At 38.1% G+C, this 14,277-nt stretch overlaps 1 protein-coding gene across 17 annotated transcripts in view; it reads left to right on the top strand.

Moving 5' to 3' along the window:
- The window catches only part of CPLANE1 (ciliogenesis and planar polarity effector complex subunit 1), a 180,046-nt gene that overhangs the window by 53,534 nt on the left and 112,235 nt on the right, over positions 1-14,277 (top strand). For all 17 annotated transcript variants that reach the window (XR_012668393.1, XR_012668392.1, XR_007356612.2 and 14 more), the window contains 7 exons: positions 1,689-1,853; positions 2,822-2,995; positions 5,353-5,581; positions 5,908-6,047; positions 9,184-9,401; positions 9,688-9,852; positions 10,828-10,966. Coding sequence is in view for 14 of the 17 variants with exons in the window: in XM_048849585.2 (XP_048705542.2) it covers positions 1,689-1,853; positions 2,822-2,995; positions 5,353-5,581; positions 5,908-6,047; positions 9,184-9,401; positions 9,688-9,852; positions 10,828-10,966 (1,230 nt within the window). In the remaining 3 variants the exon portion in view is untranslated. The remainder of the gene's footprint in view (positions 1-1,688; positions 1,854-2,821; positions 2,996-5,352; positions 5,582-5,907; positions 6,048-9,183; positions 9,402-9,687; positions 9,853-10,827; positions 10,967-14,277) is intronic.

The following is a 14,277-nucleotide window of genomic DNA, read 5'->3' as shown; positions in this document are numbered from 1 at the left end:
ATACTGTTCATAAGGTTATCAAGCTCTATCTTAAAACTAGCTAGGTTGACCCCACTATTCCTATTGGAAGGCTGTTCCAGAACCTCAAACCTCTGATGGTTGGAAACCTCCTTCTGATTTCCAGCCTAAACTTATGTATGGCCCATTTATATCCATTTGTTCTTGTAGCAGCACTGTCCTCTAGATTAAATAGCTCTTCTCTTCCCCTGCTGTTTACCCCTGTTGTATTTATAGAGCATAGAAAGGAGTAAAGAAGTGCTCCAGAATCTTTACATGGCTATCTTTTGAGGACAGCCACTCATATCTTAGGAGAGGAATAGTTCTCAGGTATGCCGAGTGGACAGCGGTTATATAGGAGGTTTTATGATTTTTTAAAATTAATTTTCCTAAAGAAACAAAAATGCAAAAAGGTAAATTACTTGCAGCTTGTATTTGTCACCAAATACTGCACATTTCACAGGATATCCAATAAAATTATGCAGTTACACAACTTTACACTTGTCAAAGCTTCAAGACCAGCTAATACAAAGTCAGACAGTATTACAGAGATGTAACTTGTTAGAGTAGGGGTAAATATAAAAATAAAAATAATAATAGCAAAAAAAATATACAAATATGCAAAAATGGAAAGGAGAGGGCAGGGCTGGAAGAGGGAAGGAAAAAGCAGAGGGGTCAGGTGGAATGGAAGTCTGACATGATTTGAGCTATGATAGAATCATATAAAGGTAGAACTGGAAGGGATCTCAATAGGTCAACTAGTCCAGTCCTCTGCACTGAGGCAGCACTAAGTATTATCTAAACCATCCCTAATAGGTATTTGTCTAACCTGTTCTTAAAAACCTCCAATGATGGAGATGCCTCAATTTCCTTAGCTAATTTGTTCCAGTGCTTAATTACCTTTATAGTTAGGAATTTTTTCTTGATGTTTAATCTAAATCTCCCTTGCTGCAATTTAACCTCATTACTTCATGTCCTGTCCTTGGTGGATAAGGAGAACAATTTGTCACTCCTCTTCTTGATACAAACCTTTTACACTCTTTAAGACTGTTATGTCCCCCTTCCGTCTTATCTTCTCCAGGCCAAACAAACCAATTTTTTTCATTCTTTCTTTGTAGGTCATGTTTTCTAGATCTTTAATCATTTTTGTTGCTCCCCTCTGGACTTTCTCCAATTTGCCCACATATTTCCCAAAGTGTGGTGCCCAGAACTGGGCACACTACTCTAACTGATGCTTTGTCAGTGCTGAGTAGAATGGAAGAATTACTTGTCAAGTCTTGTTTACAACACTCCTGCTAATATACCCCAGAATGATGTTCACTTTTTTTTGGCAACAGTATTACATTTTACTTCGAGGAGAATTAACTCCCATGCACATTTCTGACTGATAATGCACTGGTTTGCAATAGGATCTCATCTTCTAGAATGTCTGCCCTCCAGTTCTGCTTCCTCTATAACTTATGGATCCTTAGGTGTATCATGTTTACACAGAGGCAATTTCAGGTGAGGGGCATCTGCTATGTTGAGCCTTTCTGCATCTTTTTTTATGCTCATTTGTTTTTCTGCATACTGGATTACAGCTGCAACTCCCTCTCTGGGAGTGTGTGTGTGTGACTGACTCTTTGAACCTATATTTATCTTCCTTTGCTTTTGAATATACAATTCTGCATTTGTTTCCTTTTATAATGTAGGAGAAAAGAGGACACAGTTTCTTCAAACTAGGTATTATCTTGCTATATTATATTGCCACCTGTATCACTATGACTTAAGTGAGGCTCAGGGGCTGAGCGATCATCTTGTGAGAGAGATACTAAGACGATCTCGGCTGTCTGTAAGGCAGAGAGAAGATTTTTCTGGTATGTTTATCACGTTTTAAAAAAAAAATCTGATCCGTTTACTAATGTATGTTTATATTCTTTAGATAACCTGGTGTCTAACTTGTATGCCCCTGTAAGAACTTGACTCCATGATTCCCTTCAAAAAATTCTAAGAGCTCCCTGCAGACAGAATACATCTTTTTTTCTTCAGGGATGGAAAATGGGTTTTCTGTGTAATTCTGACAGAAGCTGAGAGTTTCTTAATTTCCATTCTTCAGCCTCTAATTCCTTAATGCCCCACTTCTGAATCAGTATTTCTGTCTCTTAAAAATATTTGACTGCAGAACGTCTGTCTAATCTCTAATAATTAGAGTGAGTGTTTGGAAGACAGCTTTAATTGTATAATTTTATAGTTTGTGTGTGAGATGATTAAGTTCCTTTTTTTAGAGCCTGATCCAAAATCACAGAAGTTTGTGGGAAGACTTCTTTTGACTTTAGTGGACTGTGTGTGTGTGTGTGTGTATGTATGTATGTATGTATGTATATTATGTGTGTGTGTGTGTAATGTATTAGATCAGAGTTGGTCACAATCCTAAATCCAAACACACAGACTTTGGAAACATTTTGTATTCTTATATGGATAAAAATTTTGTGACTAAGCCCCTTGCTTTATAAAGGGCTGAATCAGAGTCCTAGATCTGAATAACCAAAACTTTGGGAAAGTTCAGAGTCAGTCCCAGATATAAACTTAGTGGTTTGGGCCCATCTATAGTTGTAAGAAATCTTCAAAGGGAATTGTTACTAACTAGTCATTAGTAGTAAGAGGCTTCTATGTTTTCTGTTTTAAAAGGCTCAGGAATACTGTCAGGGGAAATGAGTAGGGCCACAGTTTGTTTATTCAATACAAACAGTTGTGTTGGCTATAATTAAACAGTTCTAGCGCTACATTTTTATAGCAATTTTTTTGTTATTGTCAAAAACATTTTAATTAGATATCTCTCTCTTAGATGCTGAACATTCTCAATATGAACTGTGGATGATAAGGGATGTTCATCCTGAAGCTGCAGTGGCAGTAATACGGTCCATGGCACGATTCATGGCTGCCTACTTCACTAATCAGCTGCTTTATATACTTCCCCCACATAAAGTTGATATTCTACCTCCACTTCACATCAACCAAGGTATTCTGTTAAACAAAAAATATTTTAACTGGCTCTGATTCAGTGTTATGATTTATGTTTTTATTTATGTGTTAATGTTGCCTAACTTTAAAAGGGTAAGTATTTTTAGATATGTGATTTTTATTTTTTATAATTACTAGTATTCAGGATAAAATTATACTTTGTTTTAAGATATTTTTGCAAATATTTTTTGTGCCAGCAAAACAAATATTTTGTAGCTGTGGTAATTGCTGAGAATATTTTCATGTTTAAATATTTAAGCTCTCATGTCATAGTTAAAAAACTATAGTACAGAGTATTCTCAGTTTATTCTATAATCCATATACTTACTTGGATTGTTTTGCAAATTGCTGTGCCTCATGGGTATCCAGAGTAGTTAGTGATCCAAATTTGAGATTGTTTGAACAAGGGTTTCCCAAGATACAGCCCTCCCTGAAAACTATAATAATATGACATCAAAATTTTACAGTTCTTGCAATGCCTTTTTTTACACACATCTGGGGCTCAAACTCTGGTTCTGCCCCTCCTCAATTTGATATCCCCCAATCAGGATAAATCTCAGCTATTGTCTGATACACACTACCCTTTTGGGGAAAGAAGCAGTATATTAAAGTTTATTCAGGATATAAATTGAATCTACAGTGTGGCTTGAGAAAATAATTTGTGCATGTGCAAAAGGACTGGGGCTCTGTTGCAAGCTGTGGTGTTCCAAGCAGCCTGACATTAGAGTAACTGGCTGACTCAAGCTGACATGCTGTGGCCATTAAATCCAAGCAGCACCTTCTAGGGTGAGTTTTAGTCCTGCCCTTGGCAGCTTTCTGGGAATGTGTGTTTGCACATTAGGTACTCTCTGCCTGCATTCTGCAAGGGTTTTTTTGGGAAGTTTGGCCCTGAGAGCAGAGTTTCTGGTTTAAGACCTGATATTTCAAAGTGCTCTAACATCCACATGCATTCTCTGTTTTCACTTTGGAAGTATTGTCAAGGAAAATAGTTTTAATTAACTAAAGGGAAGATGTAGTAAGCAACATTAGGGTAATGTAATCATACCATGTGCTCCTGATGTTATGAGCTTGTAATTTTAAAAATACTCTAACAGTCATGTGCATAGTGATATTATTTAAAGTATTGGTTTGCCATGACATTTGCAGGGGTATGCTTCTTGGTGCTACTTTTGGGGTTAGTTCCTCAGACGCATCCCTCACAATAAGGAGCTGATTTTTATATTCACATTGCTGTAAAGCTCACATGCCTTGTCTCAAAAATAGGTACTCCACAACAGAGGATGGGGTAGACTTTGGGAGAGTGGAGAGAAGAGCACCCCCACAGGGTGAATGGATCACTTCACACCTGTCAGGTTGAGTCGGTCTGTATTCAACTCCACATGGTGTTCTGAACACCTTGACTGGAAACACCCAATTAAGATTAATGGGCAACTTTCTACTTCTGCAATCTTCCCCTGATGCTGTGGGTTGTGCAGAGCCCCTTTCTCTTATGCTACAAATCTCTATGGCAAGACTAGACTTGTGGCTTGCACAATCCACTTAACTCAGCACAGAAATAAGCAGTGCATGATACCTTTTGGGTGCAGATATACCTCTCTTCATCTCACAGAGTGAGCTATGGCAACCTACGGCAAGTAATCCCTGCACCAGTCAATACAGCTGTCTCTCACACAGTGAAGGGCAGTTGGAATCTATGGAAATGAATGAGAGAATACAGTTCGATGGGACACTTTGCACCAAATAAAATAACTTATTAACATAGTCATTCCTTATGCCTGCTCATATAGGGCACCCCTTGCTGAAATGTACTTTCCGTATATCCCCAATGGCTCTTGTCTACTGTAGGGAGTAGAGTAAAAGTCGCAGGGGTAGGGGTGGTGTGTATCTTAAGTTACTTTCTTGTTTTTAGAGGCTTAAGTATACATGCATTCCACATTCTGGAAGGGTACAAGACACGGTTAGTCAACCTGAACTCTCTGTTACAATGACTTGAGGCACTGAATTTAGCTCAGCAAAGAGAAGGTTAAGAGGCAACTTGTTCTGTCTGTCTGTAAGTGCTAGACAGGGAGAGGATACTTGATAATAGAGGAAAGCCTATGGGGGCAGATCCTCAGCTTGTGAAAATTGTCATAGTTCTGAGTTTAATGGAGCTATGACAACTTTCCCCAGCTGAGGATCTTCCCCATATTATTCTTTTAAAAATCATATACCATGTTACAAAGGTAATAAAAGATCAGTTACACAACAAGGTGGTGTGATCAAATGCCACACTATAAACTAAAAACTCTGAATTTATTTTAACTAACCTGCAGGGTATGTAATTAACATTATTAAAAACATATTTTTCTTTCATAGACCGGTTCCCTCGAGTTGTTCCACTACAGCACTCTGTGGTCGCCAGTGCTGTTAGAGACCAGAAACTTTCTTCTGTATGGACCGCTGAATATGCTCTTGATTTGCTCTTTGTTGGTGGACTGATTCCAGAGGCTGTGTGGCTAGCACACAAACTTGGAGACTGGAAAATGTCCGTTTCAATAGGTGTGGCCTATAATCTGTACTGTCAAAGTGGTGGTGACTTCTTAAGGTGAGTTATGCTTTTTCAAATAAGGGAACTCAGAATTATCATCATGCATTATTATATAGTATCATGTATTATCAAGTATTTTACTTAGCAGAGAAGGTAGTGTCCTTCCCCTAAGACACTTCCAGGTTAATAGATACAAGATTTAAATAGATGTGCATTTTAGCCAGTGTGCCTCAGATTAATAATTTTATCTATGGAAGGTTTTGGGTTTTTTTTCAGAAAAAGGAAAGATGTTTCCACAGAATTTCCTTAGTTTCTCCACAGATTTTTTGTTTTGTTTTGTTTTTACTTTGTCATTAATTAATAGTTTCTTGATATGCTTTCAGGTCAGAGAAAACGGAATTCCATCTGCCTTTGAACTTGACTCCAACACAAATTTTTCAGGAAAAACTACAGTCTTTCTTGGGACAGCCAGTCAGTTTTGAAACATCAAATGAAGGAAGTACTAAATATAAACAGTTTACAGGTACATTTAAAATATAGTTTCATCCTATTTACTATCAACTTTATTCCAGTTGATTCCACAAATCCTAGGTGTTCACTTTAAAAATAAATGTCTTTAGCATTCTGAAGATACAGTTATTATCACCACATACGCAGATAGCTACTGTAAGTGCCTAGAATCCTATAGAGAGACGGGGTGTATGAGGTAGTATCTTTTATTGGACCAATATCTGTTGGTGAGAGAGACAAGCTTTCGAGCTTACACAGAGTTCTTTTTCAGGTCTCTGTAAGCTCTCAAAAGTTTCTCTCACCAACAGATGCTGGTCCAATAAAAGATACTGCCTCACCCATTTGTGTCTCTAATATTCTGGGACCAACAAGGCTACAACAACACTGCATAGTATCCTGTTGCTCTTTTGGCTTTTCCCATGCCCAAGATGGCCCATATCTTCCTTCTTGTTTGGGGAGGAAGATCTAGACATATCAGATAGTCACTTCAGTTTGGTTTGACTATAAAATACTTTATTGGCAAATGTACATATTTAGAGCATAATAAAAATAAGACACATTGAAATAAATGTGAATGTATGAACAGTATAGAAAACATCATTGCAATGGCACTAGAGTTACAGAACACGCAAGTATTACTTTGGCCTATAGCAAGACAAAAAATGTCATCTTTTTGCACTACGCCAAAGTTGGCTCCCATAGCCAGATCAGACTGCCCTTGGTTCAATGTCCCAGAAAATCTCGTAGTAAAATTATCCGTATCCCTTATTCTGCTCTGCTCTTTGAAGTCCATATTTCAAGGTGGTGTTTGCATTTGTGATTTATGGTATTCTTTGTCTTAGCCATTATCACGCTGTTTGGAGTGATTCACGACCGTGCGTGCCAACCTTAGGGCAGACTGTTGAAAAGTAGGGCGGACATCTCAAACTGGTGCTATGTTCTGTCATTAGATTTCATCAGCCCAGTTACAAATGTGAACTCCTGAAGTACTAGAATAGTCTTAACATGAAGTCACAGACTGTCCCCTTGGACACTCCAGTCTTTCTTGCCACCCCAGGCAAGCTTAATGATAAATGGTCATTTACAGCAAAATGACACAATATTCAGATTGCTCCCAGTCCCAAGAGACCAGTCACTTACCCTATGTCAATTTGTACCCCAGATCTCACAACAAAGACAACACTTGTAGCCAGTCCTGTAGTAAACTAAGTATTAATTAGGAAAAAGAAATGAGAGTTTGAATAAAGGTTACATCAGGCAACATATACACACACGAGTTATAGTCTATGTTCAAAAAGGTGACAGAGCTGTAGTAAATTGTCAGCACTGAATGTCTTTTAAGGCTAACCCAGGTTGACCCTGGGGATCTCTGGTTTTGGTTCCTAGCTCCAGCCCTGTGAGAGTCCAAACAGCAAAGAGATGAAAAGTTTTCATGTCACTTATAGTCATAAATATAAAGGGAAGGGTAAACCCCTTTAAAATCCCTCCTGGCCAGAGGAAAAATCCTCTCACCTGTAAAGGGTTAAAAAGCTAAAGGTAACCTCGCTGGCACCTGACCAAAATGACCAATGAGGAGACAAGATACTTTCAAAAGCTGGGAGGAGGGAGAGAAACAAAGGGTCTGTGTCTGTCTATATGCTGCTTTTGCCGGGGATAGATGAGGAATGGAGTCTTAAAACTTTTAGTAAGTAATCTAGCTAGGTATGTGTTAGATTATAATTTCTTTCAGTGGCTGAGAAAAGAATTGTGCTGAATAGAATGACTATTTCTGTCTGTGTGTCTTTTTTGTAACTTAAGGTTTTGCCTAGAGGGATTCTCTGTTTTGAATCTAATGACCCTGTAAGGTATCTACCATCCTGATTTTACAGGAGTAATTCCTTTATTTCTATTTACTTCTACTTCTATTACAAGTCTTCTTGTAAGAAAACTGAATGCTTTTTCATTGTTCTCAGATCCAAGGGTTTGGGTCTGTGGTCACCTATGCAAATTGGTGAGGATTTTTACCAAACCTTTCCCAGGAAGTGGGGTGCAAGGGTTGGGAGGATTTTGGGGGGAAAGACGTGTCCAAACTACGTTTCCCAGTAAAGCCAGTTAGAGTTTGGTGGTGGCAGTAGATATTCCAAGGACAAAGAATAAAATTAATTTGTACCTTGGAAGTTTTAACTTAAGCTGGTAAAAGTAAGCTTAGGAGGTTTTCATGCAGGTCCCCACATCTGTACCCTAGAGTTCAGAGTGGGGGAGGAACCTTGATACCTATCTATATTTTCCTCTTCCAGAATTCAAATTGATATAGGACAAGCTTCCTCGCACCTTTATGGGTGTGAAAGGGCTATTAACCTATTTTTTAAATCTTGTTGCTTCACAATGGCTCACTTAGTTTTGATAGTCCTCCTTGGTGGGCAGGGGGTACCACTCTTCCTGACAATTCAGAAGTTCAGAGCAGGCATTTTTATAATTGTAAAGCAAAATTTACATGTTATCTTACAATATGGGATACGGACATTGCAAGTTAAGATTAATGCATGCAGCAAGTGACAAGCATCCGATGAAGTAAGCTGTAGCTCATGCAAGCTTATGGTCTAATAAATTTGTTAGTCTCTAAGGTGCCACAAGTACTCCTTTTCTTTTTGCGGATAGACTAACACGGCTGCTACTCTGAAACCAAGCATCTTATAGAGTCTAAACACATCCTTACAAGTCTAACATCTATCTTAAACACTACTAGCATACAGATGAGCTGGTCTGATTTCCAGCTATGAATTTGTCAGTGTTCAGCTGATGCCTCCAGCCTTGGCAAGACCTGGCACCTGGTCTGCCAGCATCTCAGCACTAAAACACTGATCCACCTCCATGAGCTGCAGAGAAAGGAGAGCAGTCCAGACATCCAGATTTGTGGGAGACGTTGAATAGCAAAAAACAACCAGAGTTAATTATTAAGCATTAGAAGCAATTTTTTTAACACTACATTTATTCACTTTTTCAAATCTTATATTAAAGAAAGAATATGAATATGAATTATGAATAGAGTTATTCATAAATTCTGGAAAAATGAATGTAAAATACAGTAATGCTACTTATTAATTTCAGAAGAAAGCATTGCATCAATTGATGCATTTACCATATCGGTTTAAATTCTTGGTATTTTTTAGATCCCATTGAAGAGGAAAATGCAAATGTTCTGTTTGGTTCAGTGCAAGAAATACTGAAAGCAGCTGTTATGGCAGATGCAGACATTCTCTCAGACACATTTCAGCTTTTGATAGACTCTGCCAAGGACCTCAGCAGAAAATTGTGTGGTTTAGTGCCTGATGGGCTATATCTTCCTGCACCACCATTATACTGTCCTCAACCAGCTTCTCTCAGTGAAGTAAGTGTATTTAGTAGAAGTTGCATGAATGTTAGTTTGAACCTTCTAATTCAGTTTTTCTTCCAAAAAATCTTCAGCCAATTACTTGTGTGGCACCCTAACAGCAAGAAACCTCTTTGAAAAGCTCCTTTCAGTTTTTCCTTCTACTTAGTGAAATCTCTGCTCTTAAGACTAAGAGAAATGGTCTGAAGAGTAGATATTTCATGTGTAGCTCAATTCCTTAATTCTTTATGTCCTCCCAAACTATTGGGCTTATTGTCTTGTACTTAAACTTTGTATTTCTCAGAAAGACTACAATGACTCTCCTTTAAAAATTGAGAGAGATTATCGTCAGAAGGTGTCTGGGGTCCTTCAGCGAATTATGCTGCTCTTCCGGGCTGCTCGTTGTTCCTGCCCTGTGGCACAGTGGTATATTGTACAACTGAAATGGGCAAGAAAAGTAATGCAAAAGGTAAATAATAAACTTGTTTACTTTTAACTCCATTATCTGTAGTAAATATTAGAGGGTGACTCTTTTGAGGGAGATACCCATATCCACTTTAATTCCTTCCTAGTCTGATAAGTCTCAGTCTCAGATAGCTGCTGTCTATATTCTTCTCATAGTTTATTCCAGAGGAAACTGGAGCCTAAACAAGTGGGGGGTCCAATGTTTTGGCCTCACAAATAACTAGTGCTATTACTGGAGGTGGGAAAGAAGTGACCATTCAGTTCCAGACCACTCGGGGCTTTAGAAATAATTATTAACACCTTATGGATTCATATAGTTTCCAGGGCCAGAAAGGACCTTTATGATAATCTAATCTGATTTCCAGAATAACAGGCCGTAGAAGTTCCCCACAATAATTGACTGGCAACTGGCTGCAAATTTTCAGCCATCTAGAGCACAAAGTACACATGTAATAAGACTTTTAATCTCAACTATTTAGATTTCATTGACTTAAAATTAAGCCTTATAATATAATGATAAAGATTTTGAAACAGAGCAACTCAGGTTTTTCTTAGCTGTTTTATACAGTAGTTATACTAAAGTTCTATCACCCTGGTAATTCACTCTATCATATTAAATAGAGCATTGTAGTTGTCATAGCTTGTACATGTATTAGATGAAAATTAAAAAAAATAAATTTAAAAATTCCTTAAAAAAAATTAACCTGGGTTTCAGGTCCATTGCATTACAGGAAATAGAAAGCAGGCCTTTGGAAATATAGTTGATTGTGGCAATATTCTGTCAGTAAGTTAAAGGGGCCATTCAGTTCTGATACAAAAAACTTCAGGTGATTTCATTAGGATTTTCACCTACAGATGAACTGAATAATAAAATTTTTAACTAGTAAGCACTTACAAAGGTAATTTGCTAATTTCTAAATTGTCACAAATAAAATTGCTCTCAGTTTATAACATTTTTGTTTTCTTTTCCTGCCTATAGATTCGAATGAAAGGCACTCTTCCTTCATTAAGTTCATTTCCTAAAACTTTGCTTCATTATTCCAAATTTAGTACAATATTCTTTAGACCTGCATCTTCTGGAGACCATTGCTTTGATGATATTTCTTGTAAAACAATAGGTATGTGTATAATAAAATTGAATAAGTAACTTATGGTTGGAAAATAGAACAAGGGATGAGAAGTTGCATGTGAAAGGGCACTATCTAGGTAGGCTTTATTTATTTACTTTTGCATTTGGTTGAAAGTATATCAAGATACAGTGTCTTCTGCAGTGCTGTCTGTTATAAATCTTTCAAAATTTGTGCAGTTTTTGATAACTCAGAAGGATATTTATATTTTTGTATAATTTTAAAATATTAGTATATTAAAATATAGGTTGTAATTATATATTTACAATTTTTTAGAAAATGAGTTAATCATGCTTGTTTTTTAAAGACTACAAATGAATTAGTAATGTCGGTCCATTTATTTTAATTTTTTTAACTAAAATTCTAGAGACTGATATGTATACTGGGCTATACTGCTTTGCAGCTCTTATTCCAATTTCTGTGTGTAGTTGTGATTATTTTGAGGGGGGCGGGAGAGATGGCCTTTTTCTCATATTATTCAGAGAATGTACTAACTTGAAGATTAAAAAATTTCATAATGTCAAATTACTAGAACAGATCTTATGTTAGAGACTTCTTTAAGTGTATAAAAATGTGAGAAAACTTTGTCAAGGGCGATCTGTGCTACTGAAAACCAAACTGTAGTGTAGTATAAAGAAATCCATAGACAATAAATTGGGGCAAATTAATGTGAAAATAATCAGAATTGGTGGTGATGACATTAATTCCTTTGAAGCAAGCTGATCTATGTTAGAGCTCTCCCAATTCTTTAACGCTTATAATCTCTCTCCTCAAAGATTCCAACTGATTAGGAAATTTTACTATGTGAATACAAAGATGCCAAGATCTCTGTTTTCCTTGATCTACGTTTTGCTACGAGACAAGTGAAATGAGAATCTGACCCTATAAAGAAGAATCTATATTAACTTGTGAATAATTGTTGACAAATTCTTTTGGCAGAATTGAAAGGCTAGATTCTCAATCCTAATTTTACAAGTGCTTGTCCATATGTATTGCACTTCTGGTGCACATGCACTCAAGTTCAGATTCTTTTGGCCAGCTATGTCTGTTGTGCCCAGAGTGTCCACCTGCTCCCAACCTGAGGGCATAAAAAACGGAGCAGGCCCAACCATTGCTCAATTCCTTCTTACTGCCAAGGGCAGTGAGCTAGAACCCTAGCGGCTTAGACAACGAGCAGCTAATTTCTCCCTTGTATATAAATATTAGTTGGTAGTTAGTGTTAGTTTAGTGTTGGTTAGTTGTTAGGGGTTTTTTCCCCTTTAAAAAAAAAAAAAGGCAATTTTTTGGGGTAATTTGGTAACTAGCCCTTATGACTGAACTGAAGTCTCCTAGTTTCAAGACCTGCCCTTCTTGTGATGCGGTGAAGCTGTTTAATGACACATCAGTAAGGTGCACATTCCTGATAAATGTGCCATTTGCAGATTATCCATTTATTGAATGCAAACTCAGGCACAGCCCTCAGCTTATGCGTGTAAGTGTATGTCTATACAACAGCTGGGAGGTGTGATTCCCAGCTCTGGTAAATGTACACGCGCAAGCTCTGCTTGAACTAGCATGCTAAAAATAGCAGTGTGGCTGCAGCGGCTCAGGGTAGCCATCTGAGTACACACCTAGGACCTCAGACAGGGTTATACTCGGGTGACTAACCCATTCTGCTACCTATGCCACTGCAACTACACTGCTATTTTAGAGCACTGGCTTGAGAAGAGCTAGCACATGTACATCTACCTGAGCTGGGAATCACATCTCCCATCTGCTTTGTAGACATAATCCTAAGAGACTGAGACTAGTAAAACCAAGAGAGTTAGCAAGAAGAAAGTGGTCCTAGTGTGAAAAGGCAGAAATCTCATCCTGCCTCTTTAAAAGGTAGTTCAAGGCCCAGAATGGGTCCCACTGACACCCTCAGAAGCACCAGTCATTGTGTTTGCACAATACCATTCCCTTGGTACTGAAGTTCTAATTACCAGTACTGATAGCCTCAGTTAGTCCTCCCACAGTACCATCATTTCTGGTACTGAAAACTTCTATGGTTCTGAGCAATCTTATGATTTCAACTCAGCCCAAATCATCGCTGTGGTGAAACTATCCTCCGTCATACTGATAGCAGATAATGTTATAGTACTCAGCATTTCATTGGTGCTGGTCAGGGCAGAGACTGTGACTCTTCCTGAAACTCCAGTTAACATAGCTCCACATCTAGAAGAGGAATACTCATGCTCTTCTTCCGCCTTGGAGCATTACCTAGCTGCTCTCCAAGGTCCCGATCTCATGATCCTTTATGTTTCAGATAATGATTCTAGTACTCATAATTTTCTTAGATCCAAAGAACTGCTGTAACTGTCTAAATCTAAAGAACATGGTGGGGCGAGGCTGGCACCGGTTTTAGACTTGAAGCTGCTAAATGCCTTCATCTACCACTTCAAGTTCAGGATGATAAAGCACTGGCCTCTCTAGTCCTCTCCTTGGCTTCCCATGACTAGTTTACGGCTCTCAAACTCTAAGTTTTTTATTTTCACATAACAATCCATCCATCTCACAGGACATACCTGAGATTTCTTCCAATACTGAGAGGACTGACAGTTTAGAATTGTCAAAACGTAATAGACTATACCCCATCTGCCCAAGAGAGAGGAGAAATACAGGCCCTTCAGGCTGATCCACTGCATGCTGTATTTCATAAGGACAAGGTGCTCCTTAGGCCTTGCCCTAAATTCTTGCCAAAAATAATCTTGGACTTCCATCTAAATCAAGTAATCTTCCTTTTTCCTAAACCCAACTCCAACTAAGGGAAAGCCAGGCTGCACACCTTGGATATGCTTAGGGTATCATTCTATCTATAGAGGACTAAAATGTTCAGGAATTTCCCAAGATTATTTGGAACTTTTGCAGATATGATGATGAGTCAGGCAGTATCAACCGAGAAGTTAAATAACTTGATTTGCAATTGCATCAGAATATGCTACGAATTAGCAATGTAGATCCACTGGTAAAGATTAGAGCCAGCACCATCAGTACCCAGCCAGCTACTGTGGTTTCTTTAAGAAACGTGTAAGTTTCTGAGATCTGTAGGGCAACTATGTGGGGTTCAGTACATAAGTTTACACAACATTACTCCCTTGTAGAGGCATCAAGGTCTGATTTGGCAGACCTGTCCTAAAGTCACTGTTGAAATAAACACCAACCACCCACCCCTTATGCTCCAGGTCACCAGAAGTGGATTACATGTGGACAATCACTCAAACTAATTTACTCTGCAGTAACTGTGGTTCTTTGAAATGCATTGTTTGTATGTATTCTGCAAC

Source organism: Caretta caretta, chromosome 5 (genome assembly GCF_965140235.1).
Source record: "Caretta caretta isolate rCarCar2 chromosome 5, rCarCar1.hap1, whole genome shotgun sequence".
Classification (NCBI taxonomy): Eukaryota; Metazoa; Chordata; order Testudines; family Cheloniidae; genus Caretta; species Caretta caretta.
Note: the sequence above shows the minus strand (reverse complement) of the source record. Positions and strands in the feature narration are given on the sequence as shown.